At 46.8% G+C, this 23,835-nt stretch overlaps 2 protein-coding genes across 2 annotated transcripts in view; both read left to right on the top strand.

Moving 5' to 3' along the window:
* LOC124019165 (transcription factor MafG-like) overlaps positions 1-1,675 on the top strand; it is a 22,732-nt gene extending 21,057 nt beyond the window's left edge. Inside the window, exons 2-3 of the mRNA XM_046334556.1 lie at positions 686-808; positions 1,232-1,675. Of these exons, the coding sequence (XP_046190512.1) occupies positions 686-808; positions 1,232-1,675 (567 nt within the window). The remainder of the gene's footprint in view (positions 1-685; positions 809-1,231) is intronic.
* Positions 1,676-9,208: 7,533 nt separating this feature from the next.
* On the top strand, positions 9,209-23,511 carry LOC124019150. Its single transcript, XM_046334529.1, has 15 exons — positions 9,209-9,231; positions 9,550-9,712; positions 10,243-10,371; positions 10,645-11,308; positions 11,406-11,964; positions 12,219-12,427; positions 12,572-13,395; positions 13,473-13,938; positions 14,255-14,373; positions 19,354-19,470; positions 19,595-19,687; positions 20,981-21,094; positions 22,153-22,238; positions 22,521-22,587; positions 22,618-23,511. The coding sequence occupies exons 2-15, from the start codon at positions 9,551-9,553 to the stop codon at positions 22,804-22,806; spliced, it is 3,798 nt and encodes a 1,265-aa protein (XP_046190485.1). The 5' UTR covers positions 9,209-9,231; position 9,550; the 3' UTR covers positions 22,807-23,511.
* Positions 23,512-23,835: the final 324 nt, after the last annotated feature.

Below are 23,835 nucleotides of genomic sequence, written 5' to 3'. Positions count from 1 at the left end.
CAGCTAGCACCTCAGTGTGTGGAATTGATCTGACCTCATTCACAGCCCTCCTGTTTGTCACTTATCTCGTTTAGTTGGTTTTTCAATTCAATTTCAATTTGAGGGCTTTATTGTCATGGGAAACATATGTTAATAAACAATAAAACATTAACAGTAAACATTACATCTCAAAAGTCATTGTGTCTTTCTCTCTCTTCATCTACCTGCTTCTCTCTCTCTTTCCGTGTCTATGGTATTCCCCTGGACTCTGTCCAAATGCTCATCTCTCTCCCTGTTGGTCCCTGGCCAACCAATCAGAACGCTTGATGGGTGTTCTAGAGCTCTGACATCACAGGCCCTGCCACACTAACCACCAACAAACAGGAAGTGTCTGTGTGTGTTTCTTTGAGTGTCTGTTCTCACTTTCATTGTGACAGTTTGTAGATGAGTTGCAGACTTTCTTATACTAAGCTAAGCACTGACTCCTCTTCTCTCGCTCTCTCTCAATTCAATTTCAATTGAAGGCCTTTATTGGCATGGGAAACATATGTTAACATTGCCAAAGCAAGTGAAGTAGATAATAAACAAAAGTGAAATAAACAACAAAAATGAACAGTAAACATTACTACATTAGAAGTTCCAAAAAAATAAAGACATTTCAAATGTGATATTATGTATTTTCTCTCTGTCTCCGTCCTGTCTGCAGGTGTGTTCAGAGGGGGCAGGTGTGTTCAGAGGGGGCAGGTGTGTTCAGAGGGGGCAGGTGTGTTCAGAGGGGGCTGGTTCTCTTGGCATGTCGACCACTAATAAGGGAAACAAGGCCTTGAAGGTGAGAATTCGCGCTGGACTGATGTAGAAATATATGATAATGTATCCAAGGAAGGTATTTTCTCTCTTACCTGCTACTGCAGAGGTGTCAAACTCATTCCACTGAGGGCCAAGTGTTTTTTTCTTCTTTCAATTACGACCTAGACAACCAGGTGAGGGGAGTTCTTTACTAATTACTGACCTTAATTCATCAATCAAGTACAAGATTAGAGCGAAAACTCGCAGACACAAGGACCTCCGTGGAATGAGTTTGACACGTGTACTACGGCCTCTCCATGTCTTCTTCCTAACTCACCTCCCTCTCTCCCTCCCCCCTCTCCTCCCTCCCCCCTCGTCCCTCCCCCTCTCCTCCCTCGTCCCTCCCCCTCACCTCCCTCTCTCCCTCCCCCTCTCTCCATCCCCCCTCGTCCCTACCTCCCCTCAGGTGAAGAGGGAGCCGGGGGAGAATGGGACCACCCTGACAGATGATGAGCTGGTGACTATGTCCGTCCGGGAGCTCAACCAGCACCTCCGCGGCCTCACCAAGGATGAGATCCTGCAGCTTAAACAGCGCCGGCGCACCCTGAAGAACCGTGGCTACGCCGCCAGCTGCCGGGTCAAACGGGTCACCCAGAAGGAGGAGCTGGAGAAGCAGAAGTCACAGCTTCAACAGGAAGTGGATAAGTTGGCGTCGGAGAACGCCAGCATGAGGGCGGAGCTCGATCACCTGAGGTCGAAGTACGAGGCGCTACAGAGTTTTGCAAGGACTGTGGCGAGGAGCCCGGGAGTGGGGTTAGGGGTCGGTGGTCAGAGGGGAGGTGGTGGGGTCGGGTCGGTGATCGGGCCACTCATACCGGGAAAGTGGCGGCGACGAGTGTCATCACGATAGTGAAGTCGAAAACGGACGTGAGGTCTTAGTAGCGGGCTGGGTCAAGGAGGGATGAGAGGGAAAAGGGAGGGAAGGTAGAGGAGGAGGAGAAGCTAATTAGGACTATTTAAAAATGAAACCATTGGTCACTGCATCGTCATTGAGCACAGGACAGAATTGAATCAGGGAGGTGGCCCCCCTTTGAGAAAATATCACACCCTGGATAGTAATTACTGTGTTTCTACTGTTATTTTGTAACTGTTGTACACGAGGTCCAAAGTTGTAATTTTTATGTAATGTAGTTATGCGTGTGTTGTGTCATGGAATACTGTGAACTTCATCTGTGGCCGACTTTCCTTTTGGTATCATTCTATTTGGCTGTGATTTCTCTGAAAACAACTCTTTTTTTACCCAACGGGCTTCCGTACTCACAGGCACTTCCTTGTTTTGCAGAAACAGCTTGCAGAGCCGTCAATTGATTTAAGATTTTATCGTAAAAATGACAGAGAATTGTATTTTGTAACCGCTCATTGCACAAGAGAGACAAGATACTTTCAGAAAAGTGAGGGTCTTCAGGAAGAGATTGTTTTGATTATTTTACTTTTGGTACATTTCACACTTTTTTCTCCCCAATTGGAAGGTACAGTCTTGTCCCATCGCTGAAACTCCCGTACGGACTTGGGAGAGGCGAAGGTCGAGAGCCATGCATCCTCCGAAACATGACCCTGCCAAGAACCAGAAGCCAGCCGCACCAATGTGTCGGAGGAAACACAGTACAACTGCCTACGGAAGTCAGCATGCATGCGCCCGGCCCACCACAAGGAGTCGCTAGAGCACGATGGGCCACCTGTGCGCCCTTGGTCTGTAATGACGCCACTTGGGAGGCCTAAAGAGGTTGTGTTTTATCACAGGTACCTGTGTGTTTACCTGTGCTTAATGTTATGCACTGACCAATTATCACCATATTTCCAATCTCCATACAGGCCAGAGGGGTCTAGGCATCTAATCGCCAAGTGTTGTCCTGTTCCTGTCTGTCTGGGAGTTGTGTACTATACTGTAGAATTAGCTATCGGGATTACATTGACTGACACGTGTTTATGTGACTAGGCAATTACTCCATTCAAAAACTAACTGAAAAATCAACATTTTAGTCAAAAATGTATAGAATTGAAATATAGTCCATTTGAATGTTTTTCTAATTTATTGTTAGATTTGATTTTGTTTCGTTTTTTGGGGGGATGGCAATAACATACTAACGTTATTAGTAGAGTTTGTTGACATGGCCAATATTTCAACTGTCAAAATAATTATTTAAAAATCATTTTTATTTTCAGTTTTTAAACAGTGGACTGTTCAATCTGTTAGTTGGGTGTAATTCTCACAAGTCTTACCATAAAGTTATCAGTGTGAGTGATGTTACGTATTCTTCAAAGGAATCTTTGTCTACATATGGTCACATCTTGAATTTTATAAATGACATAGAGTATCTTTACATTATTTATAAAAGACCTTAAAAGATAATAATCAAGGTAAAAATTGTTTGATATTTCCTCTTTTTTGCAATTGTACCAAAAGTGGCTTAACTATTGAAGTTGATAGCTTTGTCTTTCTAGTGACTAGGCGCGTGTGGTTGTTATGGTGACCGTGAGGCTAGCGCGTGGTGGTGTGACGTTGTCATGTACAGTACGTGACGAGGTAATGATGATATTATTGTTCACTGTGTTGTTGTTATGGATACGTGATGCTGTTTTAATTTAAAGCGGGTGATGTAGTCGAAGGTACCTATGCTCTGCCCAGATCCCTATGTAACAGTGGTGGTTGTATTAATTGATGTCTATTAATACTTAATACACATGTTAGTAATGTGTTATAAACATGCATTACATAAATGACAAAGTCTCTCTGAATAGGAACTGTTTATTTAGCAACTCAATAAAACGTCTAAATGTATAAAAGCCTGAATATTCCAAATGAGTTCTGGGAGAATAAAGAGATACAGCGTTACCAAGATACAGCGTTTCCTAGGATACAGCGTTACCAAGATACAGCGTTTCCTAGGATACCCAAACTACTGCAAGGGTGTAAAGACTGGGATATGGGCCTACGATTACATCACCCGTGCTCTTTGAATAAGTTAGTTTTTTGTGACGTGATTTATGTAATTATTTTGATTTGCTCTGTATATAATTGATATGTTATGGATGTGTTTAATGCAGACTGCATTGCCGATGTTTTAGTTTGTTTGTCCTATTCTGTAAATGACAGGGAAGTAACACTGTTGTCTGCTATCTGTTGATGTTGGGTCATAGAGATCCTGTCATTCAAGAATTATACAATGCAGGTCCCCCCGTACCGAGATGGTCCATTCCCATTCTACTGGTCAGTATAATTCACAGTAGCTAAATGGGGAGGAAAGGGGGGGAGGAGGAAAGGGGGGTGTTAAAAGTACAGAAACGGTTAAAGCCACAGGAATGGTTGCACTGATGGTTTGATCAACCGAGAAAGTACAGAGTGCTGCAAATCTCCACTGAAAAGGTTTGATAAGAAAGAACCCTTTCCTTATCTCTTTAACGTTGAAACTCACACATCTGGCATTTAGGTGTATGTACTGGATGTAGAGATAAACATGTAAAAATATCTATTTTGATTCTCTTTTAAATGGGCAAAAAAATATTTATTGTTTGACTGGTGATCTGTGAACTTGTTCTGATGGAGTTCTTGGTCCTCGTAATCTCTTCCCTCCCATTTGCTTTCCTAACTTCTGATGTTGTTCTACTTTTGACTGTGGCAAGTCCTGTGGCGTTTCAACAGTCTGTGAGCAATAATGTGTTAAGGGTTTTTGGAGAAACATTTTAATATACTCAAATTAGATAAAGTAAAGCAAAAAGTGGCACCACCAAGTCATATTAGTTCAGTTTGTTTAGTTTTGATTGTTTTGTTGATTTGTTCCTCCTCTTGTTGTCGAGCACACATGAATGTTGTCGTGGTGACTGTTGTCAAGTGAACGTCTATATATGCAAGAACTGGGTGGGGCTTGAGGAAGGAGGCGGAGCTAGAACTGCTAGAGCTTGATGAGTAGTGATGTCGTGGTTGGTGGTCTAAAAGTTGTTGTCAGCTTAATTAACTGCAGGTACAGTGTGACTGAGGTCAATATCTTTTATACAAAGTGCTTATCTATATAAACCCCCCTCCCCTCCCCATAACACACCACATGTTGGGTCAACTGGTGAGAATATGACTATATGACTCAGGGGTGTTTCTGTCTATGCCTCCCAAATGACACCCTATTCCCTTCATAGTGCACTACCAGGGCCCTGGTCAAAAGTAGTGCACTATAAAGGGAATTAGGTGTAATTTGGGACACAGTCTGTGTGTGTCTCCAAAGTATACAATGATCAGTGAAAAGCTATGAAAACAAGTAGTAGAGTTTGTGACTATGGGAATTATTAGTAACAAATGACCTGGAAATGTAAAAAATGTGTGTTTTGTAAAATGTTCTCTATGGGGTGTAATACATTATTATATCACAGTGTCACAGTACTTTGTAAGGGGAAACACCCTAATGTGACAGTGAGTCCATTTCATTGTAAGTATTTATTCATTGATAACTAAATTATTGTACTTTTTTTGCTATTTGTAGATAAGTAATGCTGATGTATTGGTAACCATGGGAATTAACTGTTTGGTAACCATGGGAATGGACTGTTTTGTCATCGACCCTTTAATTTATTGATGTACATACTGTATTGTTTGTTGATAAACAGTTGACTTTATTTTGTATCTGACCAATAAACACAATTTGAAGAGGACAAACTGTATCTTCCCTATTGTTCCATAGTTATATAGGGGTCCAAAACACTGGGTCCAAAACACTGGGTCCAAAACACTGGGTCCAAAACACTGGGTCCAAAACACTGGGTCCAAAACACTAGGTCCAAAACACTAGGTCCAAAACACTGGATCCAAAACACTAGGTCCAAAACACTGGGTCCAAAACGCTGGGTCCAAATTACTGGGTCCAAAACACTGGGTCCAAAACGCTGGGTCCAAATTACTGGGTCCAAAACACTGGGTCCAAAACACTAGGTCCAAAACACTAGGTCCAAAACACTGGGTCCAAATCACTTTGGGCTTTATAAGTCATGAGCCAGCAGACAGGCATGACAGGGACCATAGGAGTTGGCAAGACTGCACAAACTGATCTGGGACCAGGCTATAGGCTATAATGTGACTATAAGATGATGCAGACAGGCATGACAGGGACCATAGGAGTTGGCAAGACTGCACAAACTGATCTGGGACCAGGCTATAATGTGACTATATGATGATGCCTGAAATAAGTCTGTGTGGTCAGTCAATGTGTTGACTTTTTCAAGTCCTGGGTGCATTATATAGTCTGTTCTGTTGCTTTATATTACAGTATTGTAGTCTGCCTGAATGTCTGACGATGAGGTGTTTCTTCTGGTTCGTTCATCTTTATTTCAACTTCAAAGTCGTCATCCCAAATGGCACCCTATTCCCTTTAGTGCACTACTCGTCAAAAGCAGTGCACTGTATAGGGAATAGGGTGCCATTTGGGACACAAGCAACTACTCGTCAAAAGCAGTGCACTGTATAGGGAATAGGGTGCCATTTGGGACACAAGCAACTACTCGTCAAAAGCAGTGCACTGTATAGGGAATAGGGTGCCATTTGGGACACAGGCAACACCTTAATTTTCTCTTTCCAGTGGAATCGAGTTAAAAGTGGGGCGATGGAGGATGACTTAATTCCAGTAACCTCTCAGCGGTGAACATATTTCTGGCCCAGATGTCAGTACAAAAGGGCAGAGGCCTCCGTCGCTGATCTAGACCTGGTTTATCGCTACACTGTGACGGATTGATACCTTCCTAGGTGCTAAGTAGTGCACTATATAGAGAATAGGGCGCCAGGATGCATAGGGCTCTGGTAAAGGTTGTGCACTATATAGAGAATAGGGTGCCAGGATGCATAGGGCTCTGGTAAATGTTGAGCACTATATAGAGAATAGGGTGCCAGGATGCATAGGGCTCTGGTAAAGGTTGAGCACTATATAGAGAATAGGGTGCCAGGATGCATAGGGCTCTGGTAAAGGTTGAGCACTATATAGAGAATAGGGTGCCAGGATGCATAGGGCTCTGGTAAAGGTTGTGCACTATATAGAGAATAGGTCGCCAGGATGCATAGGGCTCTGGTAAAGGTTGTACACTATATAGAGAATAGGGCGCCAGGATGCATAGGGCTCTGGTAAAGGTTGTGCACTATATAGAGAATAGGGCGCCAGGATGCATAGGACTCTGGTAAAGGTTGTACACTATTATAATGAATAGGGTGCCAGGATGCATAGGGCTCTGGTAAAGGTTGTACACTATTATAATGAATAGGGTGCCAGGATGCATAGGGCTCTGGTAAAGGTTGTACACTATTATAATGAATAGGGTGCCATCCTCTGTCTGCCCCGGTTCTATCAACACTATCCATCCACAACATGTATCTGACCTGGCTCCATTTTTCTCTCCCTTCATCCTCCTCTCACTGCTCACATGACCATTTGTGACCTCTTGATGAGGTGAGAAACGCTTGAATAATGATTAATACATGACATTTGTGCTTAAGACCCATGGACTTCCCGTTGATGGAAGAAAAATAGGGTAACATTATGCACAGCATACGTTGACCCATCGACCTTACATGGACAGATACTTCATGCAGCACATTTATATAGAATAGAAACAAACAAATACTGTAGTGGCTTCCTTTCCTCTTTACCACAGCCACTGCCCAAGCCTGAAGACCTCTTGTAGTGGCTTCCTTTGGTCTTTACCACAGCCACTGCCCAAGCCTGAAGCAGGGTTGTAGTGGCTTCCTTTGGTCTTTACCACAGCCACTGCCCAAGCCTGAAGCAGGGTTGTAGTGGCTTCCTTTGGTCTGTACCACAGCCACTGCCCAAGCCTGAAGCAGGGTTGTAGTGGCTTCCTTTCCTCTTTACCACAGCCACTGCCCAAGCCTGAAGCAGGGTTGTAGTGGCTTCCTTTCCTCTTTACCACAGCCACTGCCCAAGCCTGAAGCAGGGTTGTAGTGGCTTCCTTTGGTCTTTACCACAGCCACTGCCCAAGCCTGAAGCAGGGTTGTAGTGGCTTCCTTTGGTCTTTACCACAGCCACTGCCCAAGCCTGAAGCAGGGTTGTAGTGGCTTCCTTTGGTCTTTACCACAGCCACTGCCCAAGTCTGAAGCGGGGTTGTAGTGGCTTCCTTTGGTCTTTACCACAGCCACTGCCCAAGCCTGAAGCAGGGTTGTAGTGGCTTCCTTTGGTCTTTACCACAGCCACTGCCCAAGTCTGAAGCAGGGTTGTAGTGGCTTCCTTTGGTCTTTACCACAGCCACTGCCCAAGTCTGAAGCAGGGTTGTAGTGGCTTCCTTTGGTCTTTACCACAGCCACTGCCCAAGTCTGAAGCAGGGTTGTAGTGGCTTCCTTTGGTCTTTACCACAGCCACTGCCCAAGCCTGAAGCGGGGTTGTTTGGTCCGCATACAGTCCACACTCAAGGTTTCCAAACGGCCAAACATTCAATGACATCCAGGGATATGGTGCAACAAAACTGTTTTATTCTTCTTATATCTAGCAAATAAATGATTCTCCAATCAACTTAAAGCATAGAATACTTGATATGTCTGTATGTCTGTATGGTCAACAAACTATACCGCTCCCGCATCTAGCAAGGACTCCCTCTCCCGAGGGCCCAACTTCCTGCCTTTATCCTAACACACTTACTACAATACAATGAATAGGCAAGAGGGGGGGGGGGGGCAAAAAACTGAGTTACACTAACAACAAATGAATATATCTCAATCAGGTAAATAGAAATCATAAAGGTACATACCTAATATTTCAACATATACATTAATATTTAATATATTTACACAAATATACATGGAGCTCCACATGTTCGGTCTTTTATACAAATATGTCCAAATCGGTTCTAACAAATACAAATAAAATGTATATTACAATGGACGTATTCCTCAGTGTAGAATCATCACCATAATTACTAAGATCAGCATTTATTTAGCTGATTCGTCAATTCATTATCAGCGGTCCAATGGACGTGCTACCAATAAACATCAAGATCTCGGTATGTCGTTTTTCTACTGTTGTATTACTGTCCGTACAAATGAACCATATTGTGTTTACTCAACCTTTTAGCCAGTAACGTCAGTAGGTGGCAGTAGCAAATAACTGACCGAAGATTAGTTGTCTGTCAAAATACCCGGAGAGTTATAAAATACGAAACGGAGTATGGTTTCAGCTATTTCGCATGTTTGCCAACTAGCACTTTCAAAAACAGCAATATCAAGATAATACAACTAATTATCGCTAATATACACAATATATAGGTTAACTCATGACATTATAGACGTACTTAAAGTCGGACTTGGAGTTATTATTGTGTTCAATCTTGAATCCAAATCCACCTGGTGTGTTGATCCATGACGGGATTTGAAGACGCCATGACACTTTCCTCCAAACTGTCAGTTTGTTGTCTCGACGAGGCGGGTGAAATGTAAACATACAAATGATCTCTCTTGGAAATTAGTTTTTTATGTAATAGTTTTAAAGCCATTCGCTAAGCAATATTTTTTGGCGAGTGTTTGTAAACGTTGCATTCTATTAATTTAACGTTGGGTTGTTTGATAAAGTTGGCGCTATTTTGTTGAATGATTAGTTGACCGTTAGCTAACTTTATAGATAACGTTAGCCGCTAGCTAGCTAGATTAGCTAACAACAAGTAAAAAATAAAAATAAACTATAGTTATTTCGTGATCATCAAATAATGCATTGCTATAAAAACGAAATAACGAAACATTTCGTTTTGTTACAGAATGGAAGACTATGAAAAGTTCATACAACGCCGACTTTACGAACTGAAAAGGAAGGATAGAAACGACAACAACAAGAACCAACGCCGGACACTGGAATCACCGTGTTCTCGCCACGGATCATCAGCTATCCGTTTCCATGGCTCACCCATCCTTCCTCCATTGGTAAGGCGTCGAGTTGCTGTATAACTCTATGGATATCACCACTTACATGTTCCATGGTATGTTGCCTGTGAGGAATGATGGAGCTCGTTATATGCTAGCCAGGGAACCAGTCTTTTTTTGCATGACAATTCCATACGGAGTTGGAAAGAGCAGAGACGACTGGCACCCAGGCTAGCTAGGTGTTTATAGTCTTTATATTCTAACCTACTGTTGAAGTCGTTGTTAGCAAGGGCTTTTCTGTGACTATATGGTATATGACTTTCTTTTTCGGGCCTTACTAATGATATCTGTCATTATTATGATATATGTCATTATTATGATATCTGTCATTATGATATCTGTCATTATTATGATATCTGTCATTATTATGATATCTGTCATTATTAGGACCATTATTAGGACCTCATGGCAATACCCATATTTGAGGCCCAAATGGCACCCTATTCCCTATATAAGCCCTGGTCAAAAGTAGTGTACTGTAAAGGGAATAGGGGCACATAGACAAAGTCTGACTGTGTTGCCACTCCCAGCTCACAGGAGTGCAAAGAGAAGAGATGCAGAGACACAGAGAGGCAGCCAAGAGGACGATGGATAGGAGGAAGACTCAGCCCTCTGAGACGAGGATGTCCTACATTCAGAACATTCTACACAGTGTTCAGGTAAATCCACATGAATTTTTAAGTCAAATAAGGTTGGTTTCCCAGACATTGATTAACATTATTGGAGAATCTCTAATGAAATATTTTTGGGAAACGGGAAACGGTCCCATATAATTTAATTGTACACTCCTGCTACTTCAGCTAACTTAATGTATTGCCTAGCCTATAAGGTGAAAAGTATGTATTTATGTCATAACAAAGTTTGTTTTCATTTCTCACCTTTCCTGTTGTTATGGTCATGTTTTTAAATGTGTTTTCTGTCTGGTATTCTAGCTGAGGCAAGCACCAACACTGGAGGAGTTCTTTCAGGGTGAACCAGGACTAACGGCAGCCAACACCACCAACCTACACCACAGCAATGTCCGCCAGGTTCTAGCGTCGCAGAATGATGATGTCACCGAGACCAAGGACAGCTTGCCGGGGTCGTCCTCCCCACCAACCTTAACCGTCATGCATGATGGGAAAGCAGGCATCCTCGCCCGAGGTCCTCCCATGACGTCGACAGCCTACGGCGCCTTCACAACAAATCACCTTACAACTCTCCATAACACCACCACTGTGAGGGAGACCTTCCTAGATAAGCTGGTCTGTGACCCCATGGCACCTTCTCTAGCTAGAGAGACAACCACACACACCAACCAGGTTGCTCCACAAACAGAGACCCGGACCAGGGAGAGACTCTTGTATGACCAGGAAAAGACCACCAATGCTGAGTGTGTTCTGGAGGAGGACCTGGGTTCAGGAGAAGCAACGGTGGATCCTCTAGCTGACATAAGCCATCAGTCTTCTGGGTACGTGACGTGTGAAAACGCGGAGGCCACCTGTGTCCTGAGTCGGACTGAGGCTGGGGAGAGCATTTTGTCAGGGCCTGAGGAGGGGACACCAGTTGGAACGGGGGTTTCTCCTACACAGCACCTCCGATACAAACACAACCAAGGCATGTAATATCATCAGCCATCCTCCCGTTGATGCTGAAGATCTGGAGGAGGGGTCGTCCCCGTGTGACGATGACCTCATAACCGGTCGCCCCGCAGATGAGGCGAGCGTGACGTCGTCCTGGTGTAATGATGTCATACCAGACTATTTAGAGGAAGTGTTGGTGACGGGGCCTCTACAGAGCAGCGATATCACACCTCCTGTAGAAGACCGCAGAGCAAGTGACCCAGGAAAGAAGTGTAGCACTGCTAATATTGTGACTTTCCCCCAGCATCAAGCCTCATCATCACTATCAGACCGTCCTGAACCCAAGATTGTAGTGACATGTCCTCAGGCTGAGGCCTCAACACTGGACCTCTGCAAACCAGACCAGAACCAGGCATCAGACTTAGACCTGGACCGACCGCAGGGACCATACCGGCTCAGCCTCCAGACTCTTCTAAAGAAATCCCAGGCCGTTTTGGAACGCCCCAAACCAGGCAGGAACCAGCCAGGGTCAGAACCAAAGAGCCAGTCTGGAGATGTAGACTTGGACCCGGAACCAGTGACAGGGCCGTACCGCCTCAGCCTCCAGACCCTGCTGAAGAAGTCCCAGGAGCACCGGAGACGCCAGCGTCAGCTGAAGAACCAGGCCAAGGTCTCTACTTGTCCTACCAGGTGAGAGTTGGATGTTATTTTATTCATCTGTTTTATTGACTTCTGTTTGTTGTGTTCAGGTAAGAGGGGCAGACATATTAGAGGTTTGAAAACCCATCTTTTAGCTTGGCTTTTAGTCAGTGGTTTTACTGTTATTTTAGACATATTTTTTTGTTTTCATCTCATTTTTTGTGGTCTGTTTGTTTTTTTATCTCCTTAATTTGAATGTTTTTACTGTTAAGTTTGTTGTGATTGTAAATGTTATTTTATTTTAGGACCCAGGAGGCCTCGACACACCAGAAGATGGAGGAGGAGATGAGTTTCTCAGACAAGGAGAATGAGGAGTTCCTGCAGTCAGGGAGAGTGGTGGCGGAGGGAAGGAAAACCCGGGACAGGGATTGGAGAAAGGATCATCTGGGAATGGGAGTCCAGTTTTCCGGGTCGCCACCACTAGAGATATTCCCTAAGGAAGCGTGGGTTCAACGTGAGGAGGAGAAGGCGAGGTCTAGCATTGTGGAAAGAATGGGACTCGAAAAAGGATGTAGTGAAGGAATATTGAAGGAATTGGAGGCTGGAAATGGCCCTTCACATTTGGTTGTTCTAGAAGGAGACACCCAATCTCCTCCAGGAGTGGACATTGATGCTGGCTCGGCAGTCGAAGACATCCAGCTACACCTCTCACCAGACGTCACAGCAGCACCGTCAATGCTAATGGAGAACCTTCCACATCCTATCTCAGCTGATTCCTCCATAACCCAGAAATCATTCTACCTAGTCAGGGAGAAGAGCTCTACCCTGCCGAGGCCTTCCTCTCTGGGGGGTAGTAGGTTCCAAACCGTCCCTACCCCCCAGTTTAGTATGAGCCCTATCCGCTGTAAGAGTAAAGGAGACAGTGGGGGAGGAGGGCGTGGCACCCCCAAGAGGCAGATCCTGGTAAACACACCTTTGAATGTAGACAACGAGGTGAGGTCGGTGACTGGGCAGGAAAATAATGCTTGGGACCAAAGGCATCTGCATAGAGCGCCCCTAGTGGTTGAGGGTGGTATATCACAAGGCTTTACTGTTCCTACAACTCCCCTAGTGGCTGGGGGTGGTACAACACCTATGCGTAGGAGCTCAGACCAGGCAGAACAGATAGCTCAGCTGGAGCTCAACCTGTCCAGCCTCAAAATACTGATCTCAGACCTGGAGTCCACACTAACAGAGACACCAGAGATACACCAGACACACAACAACAGGCAGACTGATAATAGTAGTAACCTTACCATGGACCCGCCACATAAATACATGGACTACCATACACCTGAGAGTCAGGCAGAGAGTAACCTTACTGACAGTGAGAAAGGAAGAGGGGATGGAGGTCAGAGGTCAGCTGATAAGATGACGGTGGTCCCCTGTAGAGTCCAGGGGTGTGACAGCGTACCTCCATTGGTCAAGGCGGTGGAGATCACTGTTACAACAGGTTACAAAAACAAGATGGTCGCCAGCAGCAGCCTCTTGCAGCGCGCCTCGTCACCTCTCTCACTCAGAAGAGGAGAGTTTCTGACGTGTTCCGGAAGGTTCCATATGATGTCATCAAGGTTCAGTCGGATGTCATCAAAGTTCCGTCGGAAGTCATCAAGGTTCGGAATGACGTCGTCAAGATCCCAGCATCACACAAAACACATTTCTCCGTCCTCTCAGACGCCAGTAACAACCAGCACCAGCCAATGGAGTGGAAGAGTTATCCGGAGGACCCCGCCCACTTCCAATCCATCAACCAATCATATGACGTGGACACGCCCTCAGGGCTCTGGCTCCAGGGAGGGTCAGGGTCAGAGGGGTCGTTGAAAGGTCATGACCCCGCGGGGAAGCAGCTGACCCCTGAGAACGGAGGTGGTGGTCAGGGAGGGGCGTCAAGGGCCAAACGTAGACTGGTCATGCACACGACAGAGGGGAACAGGGGAGGAGGACGAAGAGAGGTGATGGACAGGCCTCACTCTAGTACTCCTGAAGGTAAGGCCAGCCAAGGACCACAGTGGGTTTAGATTAGGACGTCTTCCTGTCTGAGGTACGGAGGTAGAGAGACAAACATTCACATAGTAATGGATGGTCATCTCAAACTTCATTCCATGTTTTCTCAATCCATTATAAAACATTCAGTGGCTCCAAACTCAAATAAGCGTTTTATGCTGTTTATTCATTCATTATAAAGGCAACAAGTGCAGAACAGATGTTTGTCAATCCATAATATCCCTGAATAAGAGTCTGTAAAGCACATCAGACTCCTAGCTAGCCCTTCCTGTCTGACTGTTACCCGTCTCTCTCCTAGCTGCGGTGCTGTCACACAGTCAGGAGAGCCAGCAGCTGAAGCAGCTCCAGCTGACCCATGCAGGCCAGGTCAGAGCCCTGAAGGAGGAGCAGAGGAGACAGCAGCAACAACTACTGCAGGTGAGAGAGACCGCTTATCAACACCACAGTATGACCACAGTATTACTACTATAGCTACAATACTAACCACAATACAACCTCTTACAGGTTTGGGCTCAATACAATTTAAATTCCAGACCAATCAGAAAGTAAACCAAATTCCAATTCCACATCTCCTCATTGAAAGGCTTTGAAGAGAATTGGTAATTGGAATTTCAGTGTACTTCCTGAATTGTCCAGAATTAAAAGGGAATTGACCCCAACCCTGACCTCTAAACAATTGATGAAGCAGCAACAACTACTGCAGGTGAGAGAGACCGCTGGGCCACAATATGACCACTACACTAGCAACTCCAATAACTGTGACGTCTAACCAAGGTCACCTATAAACCCATCCAGCTGGCACCGGTATCCCTCCCTGCCTGCTTCTCTCAATCAATTCCTCTCTTTCCCTCCTTCTCTCTCAATCCCTCCCTCTCCCTCCTCTCAATCCCTCCCTCTCCCTCCTCTCTCAATCCCTCCCTCTCCCTCCTCTCTCAATCCCTCCCTCTCCCTCCTCTCTCGATCCCTCCCTCTCCCTCCTCTCTCAATCCCTCCCTCTTCCTCCTCTCTCACCCTCCCTCTCCCTCCTCTCTCAATTCCTCCCTCTCCCTCCTCTCTCAATTCCTCCCTCTCCCTCCTTCTCTCTCAGATTCTTACTGTTACATCAACCTTAATGTTCCTCAAAAGAGAGACAGGGATTTCAGCTCCTTGGCTTAATTACATCCTCACACACACAGCTTGTGCAGACTGCAGACATATGCCCATTACAAGGGACCTTGAAACTCTCCTCCAGTTTTAAGGACCAGGGAGAGATTCTACTATAAATGTTTCATTGGAGCCTTAAGAGGAAGTGTGTGTGTGTGTGTGTGTGTGTGTGTGTGTGTGTGTGTGTGTGTGTGTGTGTGTGTGTGTGTGTGTGTGTGTGTGTGTGTGTGTGTGTGTGTGTGTGTGTGTGTGTGTGTGTGTGTGTGTGTGTGTGTGTTAAACTGAAGGACAACCAACACGTTAGCTGGCCTCCATTCCTTGTATTTCAAATAAAATGTTATGCCCCGAATACAACAGGTGTAGTAGAACTTACCATGAAATGCTTACTTATAAGCCCTTAACCAACAATGCAGTTCAAGAAATAGAGTTAAGAAAATATTTACTGAATAAACGAAAGTTTAAAAAATAAATCAATGTAACACAAGAAAATGACAACAATAACGAGGCTATATACAGATGGTACCGGGGGTGCAGGTTAGTCAAGGTCATCTGTTCATATAGGTGGGATAAAGTTGCTCTGCATAGATAAAGAGCAGCGAGTAGCAGCAGTGTAAAAACAGGTGGCTTAGGGGTAGAATCGGTTAAGGAGCCTTTTGAATCGAGACTTTGCTCTCCAGTACTGCTTGCTGTGAGGTAGCAGAGAGAACAGTCTATGACCTGGGTGACTGGAGTCTTTGACCATTTTTTGGGCCTTCCTCTGACACCGCCTACTATATAGGTCCTGGATGGCAGGAAGTTTGGCCCCAAAAATGTACTGGGTCGTACGCACTACTCTCTGTAATGCCTTACGTTCAGATGCCGAGCAGTTGCCATACCAACCGGTCAGGATGCTCTCGATGGTGCAGCTGTAGAACGTTTGAGGAGGCCCATGGCAAGTCTTTTCAGTCTCCGGAGGGGGAAAAGGTGTTGTCCTGCCCTATTCACTACTGTCTTGGTGTGTTTGGACCATGGTAGTTGGTGATGTGGACGCCAAGGAACTAGAAACTCTCGACCCGCTCCACCACAGCCCCGTTGATGTTAATGGGGGCCTGTTCAGCCCACCTTTTCCTGTAGTCCACAATCAGCTCCTTTTGTCTTGCTCACATTGGGGGAGAGGTTGTTGTCCTGGCACCACACTGCCAGGTCTCTGGCCTCCTCCCTATAGGCTGTCTCATCGTTGTCGGTGATCAGGCTGACCACTGTTGTGTCATCAGCAAACTTAATGATGGTGTTGGAGTCGTGCCTGGACGTGCAGTTATGAGTGAACAGGGAGTACAGGGGCGGCAGGGGAGCCTAGTGGTTAGAGCAGTGGACTAGTAACCGGAAGGTTGCAAGTTCAAATCCCCGAGCTGACAAGGTACAAAGCTGTCGTTCTGCCCCTGAACAGGCAGTTAATCCACTGTTCCTAGGCCGTCATTGAAAATAAGAATTTGTTCTTAACTGACTTGCCTAGTTAAATAAAGGTCAAATTAAAAATAAAATAAAAACAGGAGGGAACTGAGCACGCACCCCTGAGGGGCCACCGTGTTGAGGATCAGCATGGTGGATGTGTTGTTACCTACCCTCACCACCTGGGGGCGGCCCGTCAGGAAGTCCAGGATCCCGTTGCAGAGGGGATCCTGTTTAGTCCCAGGGTCCTGAGCTTAGTGATGAGCTTTGAGGGCATTATGGTGTTGAACGCTGAGCTGTAGTCAATGAACAGCATTCTCACATAGGTGTTCCTTTTGTCCAGGTGGGAAAGGACAGTGTGGAGTGTGATTGAGATTGCCTCATCTGTGGATCTGTTGGGGAGGTATGCGAATTGGAGTGGGTCTAGGGTGTCCGGGAGGATGCTGTTGATGTGAGCCATGACCAGCCTTTCAAAGCACTTCATGGCTACCGATGTGAAAATCATTTAGGCAGGTTACCTTCCGTCTGTGTAGCTCTAACAACATCATTAACATAAAGCTGTTTAATGATAAAACCTGTCTTCTCCCTCCATCATAGATTATGTGTTGCCTGTAACAGGAGGTTAGCTGGGCCGTGGATAAAGAGATGGAGGGAGACGGGGATGTAGGGTAGCTGGGCCGTGGATAGAGAGATGGAGGGAGACGGGGATGTAGGGTAGCTGGGCCGTGGATAGAGAGATGGAGGGAGACAGGGATGTAGGTTAGCTGGGCCGTGGATAGAGAGATGGAGGGAGACAGGGATGTAGGTTAGCTGGGCCGTGGATAGAGATGGAGGGAGACAGGGATGTAGGGTAGCTGGGCCGTGGATAGAGAGATGGAGGGTAGCTGGGCCGTGGATAGAGAGATGGAGGGTAGCTGGGTCGTGGATAGAGAGATGGAGGGTAGCTGGGCCGTGGATAGAGAGATGGAGGGTAGCTGGGATGGAGGGATGGAGCTGGGCCTGGGATAGAGAGATGGAGGGTAGCTGGGCCGTGGATAGAGAGATGGAGGGTAGCTGGGTCGTGGATAGAGAGATGGAGGGTAGCTGGGATGGAGGGTAGCTGGGCCGTGGATAGAGAGATGGAGGGATGGTAGCTGGGATGGAGGGTAGCTGGGATGGAGGGTAGCTGGGCCGTGGATAGAGAGATGGAGGGTAGCTGGGCCGTGGATAGAGAGATGGAGGGAGACAGGGATGTAGGGTAGCTGGGCCGTGGATGGAGGGAGACAGGTATGTAGGGTAGCTGGGCCGTGGATGGAGGGAGACAGGGATGTAGGGTAGCTGGGCTGTGGATAGAGAGATGGAGGGAGACAGGGATGTAGGGTAGCTGGGATGGAAGGAAGGAGGCAGAGGGGGGATAGGACACCGAAAAGGAGATGATCATTAGTTTAAATCATGAGGGGTGCTGGTTAAGTGCCAGATAGTCGCTCTGAGCGCTAATGGTCCTCTCTCTCTCTCTTTCTCTCTCTCATTCCTCTCTCTCTTTCTCTCATTCCTCTCTCTCTCTCTCTCTCTCTCTCTCTCTCTCTCTCTCTCTCTCTCATTTCTCTCTCTCTTCCTCTCTCTCATTCCTCTCTCATTCCTCTCTCTCTCATTCCCCTCTCTCATTCCTCTCTCTCTCTCTCTCTCTCTCTCTCTCTCTCTCTCTCTCCCGTCCGTTAGATGCTGGCCGTACGTTACCAGCTACTCCAGAGTTTGTCCTTCCCTGTGTCCTCCTGCCCCACATCCAGCGCATGTCTAGGGGACAACATAACCTCCCTCCTCCCCTCTCTTCCATCCCCCTCTCCATCCCTCTATTCTCCCCCTCAGCAGGATCCCTCCTTTCAGACCCAGACTCCCCCTCAGCAGGATCCCTCCTTTCAGACCCAGACTCCCCCTCGCGGGTAAATTCAATTCACACCTGACTGACTTTGTATATTTGGATCTTCAGTTTATAATCAACAAGTGAGAAGCACAACAGCTAGTTGTAGGATGATTCAAGTCAGGGTGTGTGTGTGTGTGTGTGTGTGTGTGTGTGTGTGTGTGTGTGTGTGTGTGTGTGTGTGTGTGTGTGTGTGTGTGTGTGTGTGTGTGTGTGTGTGTGTGTGTGTGTGTGTGTGTGTGTGTGTGTGTGTGTGTGTAGGTTTGTATGTGTGTGTGTCTACAGCTACAGTTGGCCACCAGTTGAAAGGACCTTGAGAATCTGGGTGGGAAATTAATTGGTTGTCATTGACAGAATTGGTATTTCTCCTCTCGTCTCTCCCCACCCCCTCGTCTCTCCCCACCCCCTCCCCTCGTCTCGTCCCCCTTCTCTCCCCACCCCCTCGTCTCTCCCCACCCCCTCGTCTCGTCCCCTCTTCTCTCCCCACCCCCTCATCTCTCCCCCCCACCCCCTCGTCTCGTCCCCTCTTCTCTCCCCACCCCCTCATCTCTCCCCACCCCCTCATCTCTCCCCACCCCCCCTCCTCTCTCCCCACCCCCCTCCTCTCTCCCCACCCCCTCCTCCTCTCTCCCCCACCACCCTCTCCACCCCTCCTCTCTCCCCCCACCCCCACCCCCTCTTCTCTCCCCACTCCCTCTTCTCTCCCCCACCCCTCATCTCTCCCCACCTCTCTCCCCTCTCCCCACCCCCTCTTCTCTCCCCACCCCCCTCTCTCCCCACCCCCTCCCCTCCTCTCTCCCCCCGCACCCCTCCCCTCCTCTCTCCCCCACCCCCTCCCCATCTCTCTCCCCCACCCCTCCTCCCCCACCCCCTCCTCTCCCCACCCCCTCCTCTCTCCCCTCCCCTCCTCTCTCCCCTCCCCTCCTTAGTCTCCCAGGTGTCTGTCTGTGTGTTACGGTCCCCTGGTGGCAGCAGCAGTGAAGGGATACCTAACCAGGAGGCTCCTACACACAGAGAGAGTGGGACAGCTGCTATGTACCATCAAGGTGACACACACAGTCTCAGAAACACACAGCCCATCATGGGATTTATCGAAGATGTGATTTACGGATGTGTTTAATCATTTATTTTGTGTATGACTGTGTGTGTGTGTGTGTGTCCCTCCCTCAGGACACGCAGCAGTTCCTACAGTCCTTCCAGCCCCAGAGCCCTGGGAGAGACAGCAGGCAAGACCTGGTGCTGCAGGAGAGAGTCACACTGCAGGTAACTAACACACACACACTGGCGTGCACAACACAGTCTCTACACACACACACACACTCTGGCGTGCACAACACAGTCTCTACACACACACACACACTGGCGTGCACAACACAGTCTCTACACACACACACACACTCTGGCGTGCACAACACAGTCTCTACACACACACACACACACACTCTGGCGTGCACAACACAGTCTCTACACACACACACACACTGGCGTGCACAACACAGTCTCTACACACACACACACACACTCTGGCGTGCACAACACAGTCTCTACACACACACACACACACACACACACTCTCTGGTGTGCACAACACCGTCTCTACACACACACACACACACACACTCTGGTGTGCACAACACCGTCTCTACACACACACTCTGGTGTGCACAACACCGTCTCTACACACACACACACACTGTGGTGTGCACAACACCGTCTCTACACACACACACACTGTGGTGTGCACAACACCGTCTCTACACACACACACACTGGCGTGCACAACACCATCTCTACACACTCTGGTGTGCACAACACCGTCTCTACACACACACTGTGGTGTGCACAACACCGTCTCTGCACACACAGACACACTGTGGTGTGCACAACACCGTCTCTACACACACACTGTGGTGTGCACAACACCGTCTCTGCACACACAGACACACTGTGGTGTGCACAACACCGTCTCTACACACACACACACTGTGGTGTGCACAACACCGTCTCTACACACACACACACTGGCGTGCACAACACCATCTCTACACACTCTGGTGTGCACAACACCGTCTCTACACACACACTGTGGTGTGCACAACACCGTCTCTGCACACACAGACACACTGTGGTGTGCACAACACCGTCTCTACACACACACTGTGGTGTGCACAACACCGTCTCTACACACACAGACACACTGTGGTGTGCACAACACCGTCTCTACACACACACACACAACACCATGTGGTGTGCACAACACCGTCTCTACACACACACACACTGGCGTGCACAACACCATCTCTACACACACTGGTGTGCACAACACCGTCTCTACACACACACTGTGGTGTGCACAACACCGTCTCTGCACACACAGACACACTGTGGTGTGCACAACACCGTCTCTACACACACACACACTGTGGGTGTGCACAACACAGACACTGTGGTGTGCTCTACACACACACACACACACACAGACACTGGTGTGCACAACACCGTCTCTACACACACACACACAGAAGACTAATTCTCAGGAGTGGTGTCTTGTTCCAGCTCCGCTCTGCACGTTATGAGGTCCAGGACATCTTCTGTCTGTCAGCAGGAGACAGGATGCAGATCATCAGCTGGGACAGACAGCTGGCCAGGGACAGAGAGATGAGACGCAAGGTAACCACGGGGGGACAGAGAGATGAGACGCAAGGGGACAGAGAGATAACCACCACGGGGGGGCAGACAAGCATTTCAAGAACATTGGGAGACGGCGACACTCCAAAATGTAAAATAGTTTTACTTTATTTTTGTCCATCAGGCTAACGTGTTTTGGCAGTTAAACCTTCATCAGAACATCAAGATGTTTTGTATTTAAAAATAAATACATTTGCCTTTATTTAACCAGGTGGCCATTTGAGAACAAGTTCTCATTTACAACTGCGATGTGGCCAAGATAAAGCATAGCAGTGTGAACAGACAACATAGAGTTACACATGGAGTAAACAAACATACAGTCAATAATACAGTAGAAGAGGTCTATATACATTGTGTGCAAATGAGGTAAGATAAGGGAGGTAAGGCGATAAATAGGCCACGGTGGCAAAATGGTAACCATACAGCAATTAAACACTGGAGTGGTAGAAGTGCAGAAGATGAATGTGCAAAATACACTGTTTTTTTATGCAAGTGAACTTGTGGATACCATTTTTATGTCTCTGTCCATTAGGAAGGAAGTAAGAGGTGGTTTTGCTTGCAGATACCATAGACCACCAGTCGTTATGCTAACGCTAGTTAGAAATTGCTCTAGCATTAGTGAGCAACATCTTTCAAACTGCACACAGAGACATGACCTCATCAGACTGGGGAAGTAGACAGAGGGCCTCACAGCCAAATCCCCAACTATCTCTACGTTAACACTACAATCGCCCTCTAAACCCGACAAATAGCATTTAGGGATCATGATGACATTTGAGATATTTTGGGACACAATTAGTGACTTCCTAGTGCACAATAAAGCCTCCAACATGAGATGCTTTGGGGTCTGGATAGAAAGATTAGGATTGAATGTAGAACAAATATACATCAGCATACACACATTTAAGGTGTGTGTGTGTGTGTGTGTGTGTGTGTGTGTGTGTGTGTGTGTGTGTGTGTGTGTGTGTGTGTGTGTGTGTGTGTGTGTGTGTGTGTGTGTGTGTGTGTGTGTGTGTTTGCGTGCGTGTGTGTGTCCACAGACTGGGGAATCGGGGTCGACCAGGGGGAAGAGTTCTCTGTCAGCTGCTACACAGAAAGCCCTGGAGAGGAAGAGAGGAGTCATGATGTGAGTCCTGTAATAGAAAATGTGTCACTAGACTAGATAGTTATTGTATATAAAACAGGCAAGGTCAGAGCAAAACAGCAAGTGTATGACTTGTATGTTCAGGGTTATCAGCACAAGGTTAGGGTTGTGTTAATAACATGTTTGGTTATAGAAGAGCCATACTTCTACCCAAGCTAGTACAGCCCAGGCAGTGACTACTGCCCACCATAGTGATATGATACTAGTAAAAGAGTCCAACTGTCTCACTAATCAACCTATTGTTCCCCTCTCTTCTCCCATCAGGAGGAAAACGGCAGAGAGGCAGAAGGGGACTGGAGCTGGGGTTGTAGCTGGCCAGAAGGGCCCTCTGGCTGGGGCAGAGGGGCAGAAGGGGACTGGAGCTGGGGTTGTAGCTGGTCAGAAGGGCCCTCTGGCTGGGGCAGAGGGGCAGAAGGGGACTGGAGCTGGGGTTGTAGCTGGTCAGAAGGGCCCTGGGGCAGAGGGGAACGTCGTGAAGCAGATACGTGGGTCTTTTCGACCCAACCCTCAAAGGGTCCCCAAGACCACCCAGTCTCGCAGATCTCGGTGAAGATGGTCTACTTATCAGGCTAGACTGGACCGGAACTGGGTCGTGTTCATTTTGGCACAGTGTTGTAGCAAAACATTTTGCACAGGAGAATGAAAACGAGTGTTTCTTATTGGACAAGTTCAGGGTCATATTCATTAGTGGAAATCTTTGGGGAAAACGAAAACAAGCGTTTCTTATTGGACAAGTTCAGGTAGTCCCTCCCTTGACCCAGGTAATGAATACTGTTGATACCTAAAAAGATATACACACACAATCCATCTCACTTAACCCTAAAACAATATGCCCCTATGTGCTCTGGTCAAAAGTAGTGCACTACAAAGGGTTGCCATTTGGGACGATTCCTTAGTGTTTCTTGCTAACTAGTGGACATTGTATTTGAACTTGATTGTATTCTACAAAGGCACAACTCACTGCATTCAAATGCATCTTAGCTACTACATACTGTATGTGACAATCTATTCTTACCACAAGACCTCAGGACTTGTTTTTGGACACACTGTTTGTAATATGTTAGTTTTACACATTTTACACTATTTATATTTCCTATAGCGATTTGTGGTACGGTATTGGGATGGCAATGCAACCAAAGCCCAGAAAACCCAAGTCTTATTTTTGAAGGTCTGTTCTGAGTGTTCTTCTTTCCTACTGTTTTTGTTCTAAATTATTTTGGAAGTGTTTTTTAATAAATGTGTTTTTTATAAAAAATGTACTTGTCAGGTTGTTTGAATGTAAACTGAACAAAAATATAAACACAACATTCAACAATTAACGATATTACTGAGTTAAGAGTTCAAATAAGGAAATCAGTCAATTGAAATGAATTCATTAGGTCTTAATCTATGGATTTCACATGACTGGGCAGGGGCACAGCCATGGGTGGGCCTGGAGGGCATAGGCCCACCCACTGGGGAGCCAATCAGAATGAGTTTTTCCCCCAAAAAGGGCTTTAATACAAACAAATACTCAGTTTCATCAGCTGTCCGGGTGGTTGATCTCAGACAATCCCCCAGGTGAAGAAGCCGGATGTGG

This window comes from Oncorhynchus gorbuscha, unplaced genomic scaffold (genome assembly GCF_021184085.1).
Source record: "Oncorhynchus gorbuscha isolate QuinsamMale2020 ecotype Even-year unplaced genomic scaffold, OgorEven_v1.0 Un_scaffold_723, whole genome shotgun sequence".
Classification (NCBI taxonomy): Eukaryota; Metazoa; Chordata; class Actinopteri; order Salmoniformes; family Salmonidae; genus Oncorhynchus; species Oncorhynchus gorbuscha.
Note: the sequence above shows the minus strand (reverse complement) of the source record. Positions and strands in the feature narration are given on the sequence as shown.